Genomic DNA, 14,108 nt, shown 5'->3' with positions numbered 1-14,108 from the left:
CTTTATTGAAAGGAGAAAGTACTTTCTATATATCTGAAGAATAGAAGACAGTCGGATGTTTGTTTAAACACAAACGATAGCACCAATTTGGTTTGTTCCACGACAGCTCCCTCAGAATTGGTACACACGTGATCCTCACCTGGGTACACACATTCCCAAGTCGCTGAGTAACCCCAATGGGTTAACACTACAGTCTATCACTTAAGGTGCAGTATGGTGGCACAGTGGCTAGTACTGATGCCTCAGTGCTCGGGTCGTGTGTTCAATTCCCAGCTTTGGTCATTGTCTGTGTGGAGTCTGTATGTTCTCCACATGTCTGCATGGGCTTCTTCCAGGTGGTCCAGTTTCTTCCCATGGTCTGAAAGATGTGCAAGTTAGGTGCATTGGCTGTGCTAAATTCTTACTCAGTGCACCCGAACTGGCACCAGAGTATGACGACTGTGGGATTTTCACAGTAACTTCATTGCAGTATTAATAGTAAGGAGTCTCACAACATCAGGTTAAAGTCCAACAGGTTTATTTGGTAGCACGAGCTTTCGGAGTACTGTTCAATCATCAGGTAGCAAGTGTTTACTGAGGTGATTAAGGAAAGTAATGGGGTTTAGAAAAGATAACTTCGAAGTGGAGGGATAAGGAAATGGACATGTAAATGCCCAAAGCCGATTTCACAGGGTGGGTTCATCAAAGGGAAAGAATGATATATCCATAGCACAATGACTGGGGAAAAGGGGAGACAGACACAGACACAGCTAACATCAGCACACACTCAGCTCAGAAACAGTCTCCTGAAAAGAAGTAGCAGGTTTCACCTTCACTGAACACAAGTTTCCCGAATGCTGCCATATAACCTGTGTGTGATAATTATTCACTGGATTTAGCTCAGAGTTACATAATATTGGATGTTGTTTTGGATCAAAGGTGTTAGCAATAGGTAAAGATGTTGTTAACACATATATTTGTAGAGCATAGAGAAATAGCTTGAAGTCAAATAGATTGGATATTGTTAGGCATATTGATAACCCACTTTATGGAAACAACTGTGAGTTTAGTCACAAACATAGGACATAAGGTTCGATGCTGCTAACACAGCAATACTTAGGGATAATAAAAAGACTGCCTGTAATGTAGAGATAACATCAGAGATGTGATGTGCAGTGAAGCATACACCACATCCTGCAGGAATGTAAGAGGCCCACGTTATAAAAAGCAAATGGTCTGCAAGATGTGTTGTTTCTACAACTAAGCATAAAAGGGGGAAAGGTCACTGAGATGGTTGGGACAGCAGTGATTAAGTTGGCAAAGGATTGATTACCGCCAATCTGAACTGGACATATAATAGTGTTGGATAAGATGGATGAGTTTGCTAACGCACTCTTGTGATAACAGGAGACCTGGTTAGATGGAGAGTAGAGGGGATGACACCTCGAGCCAATAGGAGAATGTCAACACATAGATGGGACAGGGACCACCAATTAGGAGAGAACATCACATTGCAAAGCCATCACAATGCTTGTAAAAAAGGTATAAAATGTGCTGCAAATCTATGTGAGGTGTGCCTATTTCGCTAGACACCCGGTCTTGCAAGAACGTCAAATAAAATCTTGCTCCTTCAGAACTTGACTTGACTAAATTGTTTAACTGTGAGCTGTGTTTCTCACAAAGGGAAATCTCAATGTTCAGGAAACATAGGTGATTGAGAACAAAGGGGTAGCTTCATGTAATAGTGTGTGTGTCTAGCCCTCAGTTAATGCATATAGTTAAATGCTTTGTCGTGTATTATAGAGTTTGTGTGTTTTGTTTTCTTTTTACATGAATGAATATTCTGTATTAATTGTTCACACAAAGACTGGACTATTTCTCCCCGGTTCACACACTTTTCTCACAGGATACCAAAGTGAAAATCTCCACCACTAAGAAGCAGTGTTCCATGTTCCCATTCTGAGCTTTGAGATCCTCTCACATTTAACATCAGTGTGGGTCTTGACACAAATTGCATCCATCAAACTTTCGGGTTTATATTTTGGGAAGAGACAAACACATTTTAAACTCTTCTTTCAGCACAGAAGCTTTCAGCATTTGGATTTGTGCCAATTGTTGTCAAACCTTCTAAAATAAACATTTCCTGTTGAGAACATTATCAGGACCCACAGCTCAAATCTTTAAACTTTGTAAGAATTATAATTTCCACTGTCAAAATTGAAACTCTCTCTTCCTGATGTGTGTGCCTTTGTATCCAGATTGAAAGTGCCACATGTTTATCAACACATATTCTTTATCTTCGATAACATCTTTGTATCTCAAAGGTCACTTGCTGAAAGGTCAGATTCTCATTGAACAGTGTGTCCATATCAGATTTCCTGTCCCCAAGTAGAAAATAACAGTGGTCCTGAAGGGGTTAAATCATTTTCCATAGAATCCCTATCATGCAGAAGGAGTCCACTCAGCCCATCGAATCTACACCATCAACAATCCCATCCCAGGTCCTATCCCTACGACCCCACACATTTACCTCACTAATCACTCTAACCTCCACATCCTGGGACACTAAGGGGCAATTTAGCATGGCCAATCAACCTAACCCACACATCTTTGACTGTGGGAGGAATCCGGAGCACCCAAAGGAAACCCATGCAGACACAGAGAGAATGTGCAAACTTCACAGTGACCCAAACCGGGAATCGAACCCAGGTCCCTGGAGCAGTGAGACAGCAGTGCTAACCACTGTGCCACCCGGTTCTAAACCATGACCATGCTGTGGGAATAAAAACCTTCAGATCAATTCTCAGAGTCTTAACGTTGCTGCCAATCTTGTACCATTTGTGGTTCTCTGGAAATAAAAACACAAGGTGCATTCTGCTCGAGGGGGGAATGGGTTCAGCAATCTGAAAGTTTAAGCTGTTGTTGCAAAGAGTTCACTCTGGGCCCGATTTTACCAATCGGAGCTGAAGGGCCGGATCCGGGCGTAATTGGGATCCGAGCCCGGAATCGTCTGTGCAGCGAGCCCATACGCTTCTTACCGGCTTCGATCCGATCCGTGCTGTGGGCGGGGCTTAGCACTGCCGGAACGATCGGAGCTCTGAACTGCACATGTGCAGTTAGAAAGAAACCTGAAACAGAGCGCCCGGGAGTGAAAGAGAAAAACAGCAGAGAGAGCAGCGGGGTGGGGGAGGATGTGGGGGAGGATGGACTTGGGAGAATCTTGCAATCTGAAAATAATGTAGCATCTTCTTTGTGCTGCCTAATTATCTATGGGAAAGGTAATGAAACTACAGTGTCCGAGTGAGCAATTAGTGACCTGTATGTCCCTGGAGCCATGAACCAGGTGCTCAAATGTTCAGTCATGTGGTGAACTTGGAAGAATTGTCCCCGTGGTGGAACTTGGTTGGAAATAAGATTCAAGGAGATTATTCAATCTGGGAAATCAACCATAGTGAAAAGAAGTTTGTATTGGCAACTCTTCTCTCACATTCCATGGCAGATGTGTCCCTACTTATGAATGGGATTTGCATGGACAACATTGGGTGCAGCTAATCTGCCTCTGGAGCAGCCTTGGATCCTTTCTTTCTCCTTTTCATCTGAACATTGCACAGAATTCGAGGAATTCCCTTTGGAAGATAATGTCAAAATTATAATGGCAGGAACTAAAAACCCGACAGTCAAAAATTTGGGAAAATATTTCAAAATATGGATGGGGGGATATATATTTTGAAATATTTTCCCAAAGACTGTCAGATTGGAAGATTGAAACGTAACCAACAGAGGAAGTGAAAGAAGCAGCGGAATATTTGTTACAGAGACGGGAACAATTATCTGAACAACATTAAACTTTCAGACTCAAAACTAATAAAAACACTAGCAGTGGAGGGGGTGGGAGGAATCTTGGAGACTGACACCGACAGGAACAATCTAAACGGCTGAAACTCCCATTTCCTCAGTCCCTGCCTATCACTGCTCAGGAACCCCCCGAGGGGAACCCTCTCGGTCTGTCTGTCTGTCTCTCTCTCTCTCCCTCTCTCTCTGCCTCTGTCTTTCTCTCCTCTCTCTCTCCCTCCCGGATAAAAGCTTCAACGATTTGCAGCAAATTAATTGATTTTCACCTTTCTAATTATTTGAAAAATTCACTGAGTGACATTTTGAGTCCCCAGTTTAAATTTTTCCCTCTCACTCACTACACCTGACACCAGGGAACGGTCAATACCGTTTTACTGTACCAGTTCGAGCAGCTGGATGTTTGTTACTGAGACGGGAGAAAATGGTGAACCGTGTTCACTACCTCCAATCTCCCAGCACAGAAGGCACAGTGGGATACAGTCAGGAGGGAGTTATCCTGGGAATCCTCAACAACATTCCAGACTCCATGTAGTCTCTCGGTACCGTGTCAAACACGGACAAGGAAACCTCCTCTGGTTACCACATACCGTCCCCCCCTCAGCTGATGAATCAGTTCTCCTCCATGTTGGACACCACTTGGAGGAAGCACTGAGGGTGGTAAGGACACAGAATGTACTCTGGGTGGGGAATTCAATGTCCATCACCAAGAGTTACTCTTTGAAACTATGGGAGTAGTGGGACCACGTGAGATGGTGAGGTCAAGGGGGAGGTGGTGAATATGGGATGGAGAATTGTGATTGTGATGGTTTAATCCCAGCAACTTTCAGTTTCTTTCCTGTTTTCAATCTTGTCACTCAAGAGATTCCAGATCAAACTGATCATTTTCAAATGATTGATCATTGGATTTGAATCCAATCTTCTGCTGATGTGTCATTGATTATGATGTGGAGATGCCAGCGTTGGACTGGGGTAAACACAGTAAGAAGTCTGACACCATCCGGTTAAAGTCTAACAGGTTTATTTGGTAGCACAAGCCACTCGCTTTCGGAGCGCTGACCCTTCATCAGGGGAGTGGGAATTCTGTTCACAAACAGGGCATTTAAAGACAAAATTGTAAATTGAGTTTGTATCTTTAAATGCCCTGTTTGTGAACAGAACTCCCACTCCCCTGATGAAGGGTCAGCGCTCCGAAAGCGAGTGGCTTGTGCTACCAAATAAACCTGTTGGACTTTAACTTGGTGTTGTGAGACTTCGCACTGTGTCATTGATTGACAGGCCAAGCAACCAATCAGGACAATCACTTGGTGAAATGCAGCCAATCAGCTGATGGGGAGGTGGGACATTTCCAAAGCACTCACCAGACATATACTGAATATTCTTAATGTTTATTACCTTTTACACATTGACATTGACAGAAAAAAGACTTGAATAAACAGCCCAGCCAGAGGAAGCTGGAGAAATTCACAGGGAGAATGGAGGTTTATTAAAACACTTGTGGAGATTTTCTCAATAACATGAGAATCCTGTCCCTTTAAACAGTGACGAAAGCTTCAATTGTAACTGCAGGGTGAGCAGGAAGGAGGTCTGGTTTACTGAAGCAGATACTTCAGAGGGTCACATTCTTTCTGTACAGCTGACAGTCTTCAGCATCTTCGAGAGGTTTTACTTGTTATCACAAATCCACACTGTCCCCATCAAACACTCCCAGTAAAGGAAAAGCATGGGGTTAATACAGAGTAAAGCTCCCTCTACAATATCCCAACAGTGTTCTTTAACCCGTGACCCTCAGAAGTGTCTCAGACTCAGTCCCAGGAAGGAAGAGAGTTGTAATTCAATGCTGTCAGTGACCTTTGTCCTCCCAGCTCACCCCTGTTCTATTCCAAGTTGTGTCTCCTCTGTGGACTGTCTCTAACACTCTAGGCACATTCTGAACTCCTGACACTCTTGCTGAGAGGAGAGGAGAGGCTCACGTGGGTGAGGGCACAGGAGAAGCGAGCGTTGGACTCCCAGTCAGAGCCAGAGAGGGTCAGCAGGCTGCTGACGCTGTAGGTGTTGTCCGAAGCTCGCAGGTAGTTGCTGGTCTGAACCCCATTGGAAATGGCTGCACCATCCTTCTTCCACTTCACCTCCACTTCATCGGGATAGAAGTGATCGGCAAGGCACACCAGGGTGGCAGTGCCCTTGGTCTTGACCTCCTCTGGGGAGGGGGGCAGCAGGGTCAGCGTGGGTTGTGAATTCTCACGGGCTGAAAGAGAAGAGAAGGAATTTTAATCACTGCCATTTTCAGGCTTTCAACATCCCGAATACTAAATGGGATCAAATCAGTGTCAATGTTTAAAACGTTGCAGAATTCTGAAAATCCATTCCGGGGGACCTTTTTTAACCCGTACGGAACAATCCCAACAAGAGAAGGGGCAGTTTTAGCAGTTTTAGAGAATGAAATTGGGCATGTGGAAGGTGTATCAGTGAGAGAGCATTTGGGTAATAATGATCATAATAGATTTAGAGTAGCTACGGAAAAGGGGAAAGATCGATCAAGAGTAAACATTTTAAATTGGGAAAAGGCCAATTTCACCAAACTGGAATTTGCTAAAATGAACCGGAAACAGCAATTTGAAGGTGAATCAGTGTCAGAGCAGTGGGAGGATATTCGAGCTGGAGACAGAGTTCAGGACATATCTGTTCATCAAGCAATAGCGTGGGACATTGCAAAGAGAATAACTAAGGATTAAATAGGACGAATTCGAGAGCAAAACGATAACTTGTGTGTGGAGAGAGAAGACATATAGGTGGTTCTTAATGAATAATTTATATCAAATATCACAAGTGGGAGGGACAAAGTTGACATTGAAGTTCAGGAGGGGAGGGATTGTGAAATAATTAATGGGATAATGATAGTGAGCGAGGAGATATTAATGTGTTTATCATCTTTTAAAATGGAGAAATTCCCAGGGCCGGGTGAAATGTATCCCAGGATGCGAAGTGAAGCAAGGGAAGAAATAGCAGAGACTCTGACCATTATTTTCCAATCCTCTGTGGCTGCAGATGTGGTGTGGGTGGACTGGAGGATGGATAATGCTTTTTAAAATTAAAAGCTGATGGAATCCATGGGAAAGTGGCACATTCAATTTCAAATTAGTTCAGTGTCTGAGTGTAAAGGTTTGATTTGTAGCTGGTTAAATCATTTTACAATGTTACTGAAACATTTGTAAAGAAGGTTACTACAAATTCAGCACTGAAATGGTTAATAGTGAGAGTATTTAAAGACACAGTGTCCCTTTAACAGAATGTTAACCAGTCAGGAAGCTGGAACTATTGCTCAGTCTGTCTGGGGGAAACAGGTTGAACATCAACAAACCTCAGATCACACACAGATCAGGAGAACTTTATCCCAGAACATTGGAGCAGACTTGGATCAACACACTTCACACAGGATTCCCATTGGCTGGTGTAGAAGCTTCCAGATTTCATTTCAAACCTTCCTGCCCAGCACTGGGCTGAGGTCAAGGGTGAGGTTAGAACTAGTCTCAGTGTCCAGGGGTCAGACGGGGTCACTGCTCCTAATGACCCCATGAACTCTGGAGGGTGCGAGTGTGTGGAGAATGGGTGAGAGTCAGGATCAGGAATCTCCAACCTCAAAGACAGAATTACATTTCTATAGCACCTGTCAGCACCTCAGAATGTCCCAAAGTGTTTTACAGCTCATTGTGCACAGCAGGATCCTGGGGAGTAGGCGGAGAAAGAACAGACTAGCAGGTTTGTAGTGATTTTGATTGAGGGATGAATATTGACCAGTTCACCGGGGTGAACTCCCCTGCTCTTCCAATAGTACCATGGGATCTTTTACACCCCCTGAGAGGGCAGATATCAGGTTGTCTCATCTGAAAGATGGGAGGCCTGTAGTTTAGAGGGGGGATATGACAGGTGCTGGCCCTTTCCCCGTAAGGATTTTGGAAGTGGATGGGGAAAGTGGGAGGTGAACTAGAGAAACATCTTTGTTGCTGCTGAAACTCTTGCTATCTGCTCAGATAACTAATAAACACACAGACACATCAGACAAACATCAGTCTGTTTCTGTGGATTCTCTGCTGCTTTCAGTTCAATGAAGAGTGCAGGAGGACATGGCAGGAGCAACAACAGACATACTGAAAAATGAGGTGTTAACCTGGTGAAGCTACAACACAGAGACTGTGTGCCAAACAGCAGAAGCAGCAAGTGATAGACAGAGTTAAACCATCCCACAGCCAATGGATCAGATCTAAGCTCTGCAGTCCTGTCACATCCAGCCGTGAATGGTGGTGGACAATTAAACAACTCACTGGAGGAGGAGGCACCACAAATATCCCCATCCTCAATGATGGAGGAACCCAGCACATCAGTACAAAAGATAAGGCTGAAGCATTTGCAGCAACCTTCAGCCAGAAGTTCCGAGTGGATGGTCCATCTCGACCTCCTCCGGAGGTCCTGAAGACTTGTGCTCCAGAACTTCCCGTGTCCCTAGCCAAGCTGTTCCAGTACATCTACAACACTGGCATCAACCCAACATTGTGATAAATTACCCGGTTATGAACTGTGCACAAAAACAGGACAAATCCAATCCACACAATAACCACCCCATCAGTCTACTCTCGATCATCAGCAATGTGATCTGAACATATCCAGAGTGATACCAAGCAGCACTTACTCAGCAATAATCTGCTCACTGACACTCAGTTTGTGTTCCTCCAGGATCACTCAGCTCCTGACCTCATTACAGCCTTGGTTCAAACATAGAGAAAAGAGCTGAACTCCAGAGGTGAGGTGAGAGAGACTGCCCTTAACATCAAGGCAGCATTTGAGCAAATGTGGCATCAAGGAGCCATCGCAAAACTGGAGCCAATGGGAATCAGGGGGAAACTCTCCGCTGGTTGGAGTTATACCCGGCACAAAGGATGATGGCTGTTGTTTGGGATTTAACTCTACAATCTATATTAATGAGCTGGATGAAGGGAATGAGAGGATTGTCGCTAAACTTGCTGATGATAAAATGAAAAGTAGAAATGCAAGTTGTGAGGAGGATAGAGAGTCTGAAAAGGAATAGAGATAGGTTCAGTGAGTGGGAAAACATTGACAGATGGAGGATAATGTGGGAAAATGTGAGGTTGTCCACTTTGGCAGGAGGATAGAGCAGAATACTGGTTAACTGGAGAGATTGTATCGAGTGATCTGGGTGCCTTTGCATCCAGGAACAGAAAAAAATTAGGAAGACGAATGGAATGTTGCTCTTCATTCCAATGAGGATGAGTATAAAAGGAGGGATGTTTTGCTAAAGCAGATTGGGAAAATCACACTTAGAATATTGTGGACACTTAGGGTCTCCTTACTTAAGGAAAGATATAGGAGAATTGGAAAGAGTTCAGAGATGGTTCACTCGGCTGATTCCACCGAGTAAGGGATTGTCTTATGAGGAAAGCTTGAGCAAGTTGGGCCGATACTCATTGGAGTAGAACTTATTCCACCACCTCAGCACCATCTTCACCAGGGCAATTAGGGATGGGTGATAAATGCTGGTCTGCATAGAATCACAGAAAATAGGAACAGGAATAGGCCATTTGGCCCTTTGAGCCTGTTCCACTCTTCATCATGATCATGGCTGATCATCCAATCAGTAGTCAGATCCTGCCTTCCCCAACAAATTCTTTCATCCTATTCACCCCAAGAGCTAAATCGAACTCCTTCTTGAAAACGTACAATATTTTGGCTTCAACTGCTTTCTGTGATAGTGAATTCCACAGGTTTACCCCTCACTGGGTGAAGGAATTTCTCCTCACCTCAGTCCTAAAAGGTTTCCCCCATATTCTCAGACTATGATGCCTCAAACCGCACACTCCCAGCATTGGGAACATGCTTCCTGTATCGGCCTATCGAGTCTGCATCAACTCTTTCCCCATAACCCCATGTATTTACCTCACTATTCCCCCTAACCTGTTAGAATTTTATAAATCTCCATGAGTTGTTTCCTCATTCCTCTGAACTCCAATGAATATAAGTCTTAACCAACTCAATCTCTCCTCATACATCTGTCCCATTATAACAGGAATCAGTCTGGGATACCTTCTCTGCACTCCCTCTCGAGCAAAAATATCCTTCCTGAGATAGGGAGACCAAAACTGTGCACAATATTCCCAGTGCTGCTTCACCAAAGCCCTGAATAACTGCAGCAGGTCAGAATTATGAAGACATAGAGCAGATACGAAGGAACTTTTCTCCTTTTAGCAGTAGATTCAAAAACCAGGGAGCACAGATTTAATTTCAGAAACAGAAGATTTTGAGGGATTGGAGGAAAAACCTTTTCACCCAGAGGGTGTTGGGAATCTGGAACTCACTCCCTGAAAGGGTGGTGGAGGCAGGAACCCTCACACCATTTAAGAAGTATTTAGATGAGCATTTGAAATTCCAAAGCACACAAGGCTACGGATCAAGTGTTGGAAAATGGGTTTAGAATCGTTAGGAGTTTGATGGCCAGCAGAGACAGGATGGGCTGAAGGGCCTCTTTCTGTGCTGTAAATGTCTATGACACGCTGACTGAACCAAGATGGCCGAGAATGTAAAGTGACCAACTTCTGGAAAATTCCGATGTGGATTATATTTGCTGACCAGACCCGAGAGAAGATGGAATATCACACCTGAAAGGTGTCAGGGACTTCTTCAAACAGAAAATAGAAACTTTAATCTCCTGTGGTTATGGAGACAATGGAGACTGATTGTCACATCTCAGCAGAATCCAAAACCCATCTCCTGTTGAGTTATATCCCAGAATGTGGAAATGGTCTGAGTTCAAAGTAAACTGACTCTGGGTGAAAGACATGTTTGTTTGTTACATTTCAGGAAACAACAGGGAAATGGGTTAAAATTCCAACTGTATCCCTGAGCTGTGTGTACTGGTGCTGGGGTGACAGAATGTGAGTTGAGACATTTTTTGGGGTGCTCCAGTTTCCTCCCCCATTCCAAAGGTCTGCAGGTTAGATGGATTGGCCATGCTAAATTACCCCGAGTGTGTTCTTTAGGTGGGTTAGCAATGGTAAATGCGCAGGGTTACAGGGAGCCTGGGTAAGAAGATCTTTTGGAGAATCGGGTGAAAAGATTTCCCTCACGTCTCTCAAAATCTGCTGCCTCTGTGATTAAGGGGAAGAGTTTCCTCATATCTACCCTATCTCTGTCCCTCGTAATTCTGTCAATGGACTGAATATCCTCCTCCTGCACTGTAGGGATTCAATGGCTAATAAAAAACTACATGGACTGTGTAAGGTTTCCACGGGTGAAGGGATCCATTTTAAATGAACCCTGAAGTGACCAATCGAGGGCGGGATTCCAGCTGATTACTCCTCACCCAGAGGAAAACAAAATTGGGATCCGGTTCAAGAAGTTAACAAATGAGGGAGCCTGTCTGAGGACTGGTCACAACATGTACACAGCAAGATCCCACACACAGCAATGAGAACAATCAGCATTTTCAGTGATGTTGGATCTGGGATAAATGTCGGAAGGAACTCATTCCAAAGAGAAAGTAACAGAGAGTCTCCCCAAAAGCCTGGAACACTGAAGCCACTGGATTGTGAGCCCTGCTGTGGCTGTTTGTCATCAGAACTTCAGCAAGAGATAAGCAGGGAGTGGAGAGAGCAGAGTGAAAGCTGGGGCAGGTGGCACCTCGGTGTCTGACTGTGCTGCTGCTGTGATCAGTTATATCAGAGAGTGAGACAGAGAGTTCAACTTCACATCAAACTCTGCCTGTGTGTGTCAGACTGAGACTGACAGGAGTCTAGAGAGTGATTTCACTCCATGCTGCAGGAATGTGAACACAGTCTGCAAACGTCCAGATCTCCTCCACACGGTGGGTAAAAGCTGCTTACTTATATCTTGCTGCTTAAAGGGGGAAATGGAAGGAAAGAAATACAGCTGGACTCCCTGTTCTACACAGTGTTCTTCAATCTACCATTTCATTGACTGCAGCTTCCTCACTAACACCTTCAACTCTTCAGTATTTGTGTTTGAGAAAGTTTCAGCATTGAAAGGGTTAATAACGGAGGATTGGGCTTTACTTACTCAGTCTGAGTTTGGTTCCTTTACCGAACTTAAAGCACACTGACAGCTTCCAGTGGAGGAGCTGTACAAAAACCTGTCTCTGACTCACTCACTCTCTCACTCATCTTTTTCTCTCACTCTTTCTCTCTCACTCTTTCTCTCTCACTCTTTCTCTCTCTGTTTCTCTCAATATCTCTGTGTTTTGTTGGGAGAGTTGAGAATTCTAATTTGAGATGATAAATCTTTCAGCTGCTCTTCATATGTGGACATGGAGAGTAAGAGGGAAACTCGAGGCCTCCAGCGAGCGGTGGACACCACAGGGACTGGAGTGTGTAGTGGACAGTGCAAATAATTTGTTCAGTTTCCTTTCTTGTGTTCATTAAATATTATATAAAACTGTGGGATGTGTCAGTACAGGAGGTGGGACTGTGTGTCCATTATTATATATTATATAGAACTGTGGGATGTGTCAGTACAGGAGGTGGTGCTGTGTGTCCATTATTATATATTATATAAAACTGTGGGATGTGTCAGTACAGGAGGTGGGACTGTGTGTCCATTATTATATATTATATAAAACTGTGGGATGCGTCAGTACAGGAGGTGGGACTGTGTGTCCATTATTATATATTATATAAAACTGTGGGATGTGTCAGTACAGGAGGTGGGACTGTGTGTCCATTATTATATATTATATAAAACTGTGGGATGTGTCAGTACAGGAGGTGGTGCTGTGTGTCCATTATTATATATTATATAAAACTGTGGGATGCGTCAGTACAGGAGGTGGTGCTGTGTGTCCATTATTATATATTATATAAAACTGTGGGATGTGTCAGTACAGGAGGTGGTGCTGTGTGTCCATTATTATATATTATATAAAACTGTGGGATGTGTCAGTACAGGAGGTGGTGCTGTGTGTATTGGGGTTTTTGTAAGGCTCTGTATCACTGTGTTGAGAGTAGCTGCTATCAGCTTGCTGACAGTAATAATCAGCGACATCCTCATTCTGAACATTGCTGATTGTCAGGGTGAATCTTGTCCCAGATCCACTGCCGGTGAATCGGTCGGAGACTCCTGTGAATCGAGATGTTGCATAGTAGATCAGCAGAGCCGGTTTCTGTCCTTCTCGCTGTTGGTACCAACTCATGTAATCGCTAACAGATTGACTGGTCGTACAGGTGATGGTGGCGGTCTGGCCCAGGCTCATTGACAGCACCGGGGGAGTCTGGGTCACGCTGATGTCTCCATTGATACCTGAGGGGTAATAGAGAAACAGAGTGAAGTAAGAACTGTCACAGAAAGAGGCTGTACAATGAGATATCGTTGGAGACACTGACTGTTCCTCTCCTTTCAGCATTTTCCCTTCAATCACAAGTCAGGAGAATTGGATTGAAATGGAGAGCAGGGAAATATTCAAGGTGGAAGGAGAGAGATTTGTACCTGCGATGCAGAATGCCAGAGGCCAGAGCAGCTGGATGGCTGAAATCATGGTGTGTGCTCGTGTCCCTGTGCCTGGTTACTGATAAACTCTCCCTTCACTGGGCTCTGCTTTATAAAGCTGCAGCCTGTGAGAGTCTCACTGCCTGTTCCTCAGTTTGTAAATGGTCTGACCCAGAGAAACCACGTCAGCACCTTTCACTTCCTCTTCTTCTCTCTCCCTCCCTCAATCTCTGTCCCTCAGACTCTGTCCCTCACTCTCTTGATATCTATATATAGGGTCGAGATAGAGAGATTCTTCCCGCTTAGAAAGGATAGCAGGACTAAAGGGCACAGCCTCAAGATAAGCGGTGGGCAGTTTAGAACGGAGTTGAGGAGGAACTTCTTCACTCAAAGGGTGGTGAATCTCTGGAATTCTCCACCCGTTGAAGTGGTGGAGGCTGCCTCGCTAAATATATTTAAGTTATGGGTAGATAGGTTTCTGATAGACAGGGGAATTAAGGGTTATGGGGAGAAAGCAGGAAAGTGGAACTGATCCACTTCAGATCAGCCATGATCTTATTGAATGGCGGGGCAGGCTCGAAGGGATGGCTGGCCTTACTCCTGCTCCTATTTCTTATGTTCTTATATCTCTCCCTCAGTTGCTGTTTGTCTCTCTCTCTCTCTCAATATTTATCCCTCAGTCTCTCTTTCAGCTTGTCTTTCTCACTTGATATCGAACATAGAACATAGAACACTACAGCACAAACAGGCCCTTCGGCCCACGAGTTGCGCCG

At 44.3% G+C, this 14,108-nt stretch overlaps 1 gene segment (V, D, J or C); it reads right to left on the bottom strand.

Annotated features, from left to right (window-relative positions):
- Nucleotides 1-5,747: 5,747 nt before the first annotated feature.
- Nucleotides 5,748-13,396, bottom strand: LOC145348448 (Ig kappa chain V region Mem5-like). The segment is given in 4 exon segments: nt 5,748-6,076; nt 11,914-11,952; nt 12,844-13,149; nt 13,336-13,396. Coding segments are annotated over 4 exon segments (723 nt in total).
- Nucleotides 13,397-14,108: the final 712 nt, after the last annotated feature.

This window comes from Carcharhinus amblyrhynchos, chromosome 9 (assembly GCF_965287045.1).
Source record: "Carcharhinus amblyrhynchos chromosome 9, sCarAmb.v2.hapA, whole genome shotgun sequence".
Taxonomy (NCBI): domain Eukaryota; kingdom Metazoa; phylum Chordata; class Chondrichthyes; order Carcharhiniformes; family Carcharhinidae; genus Carcharhinus; species Carcharhinus amblyrhynchos.
Note: the sequence above shows the minus strand (reverse complement) of the source record. Positions and strands in the feature narration are given on the sequence as shown.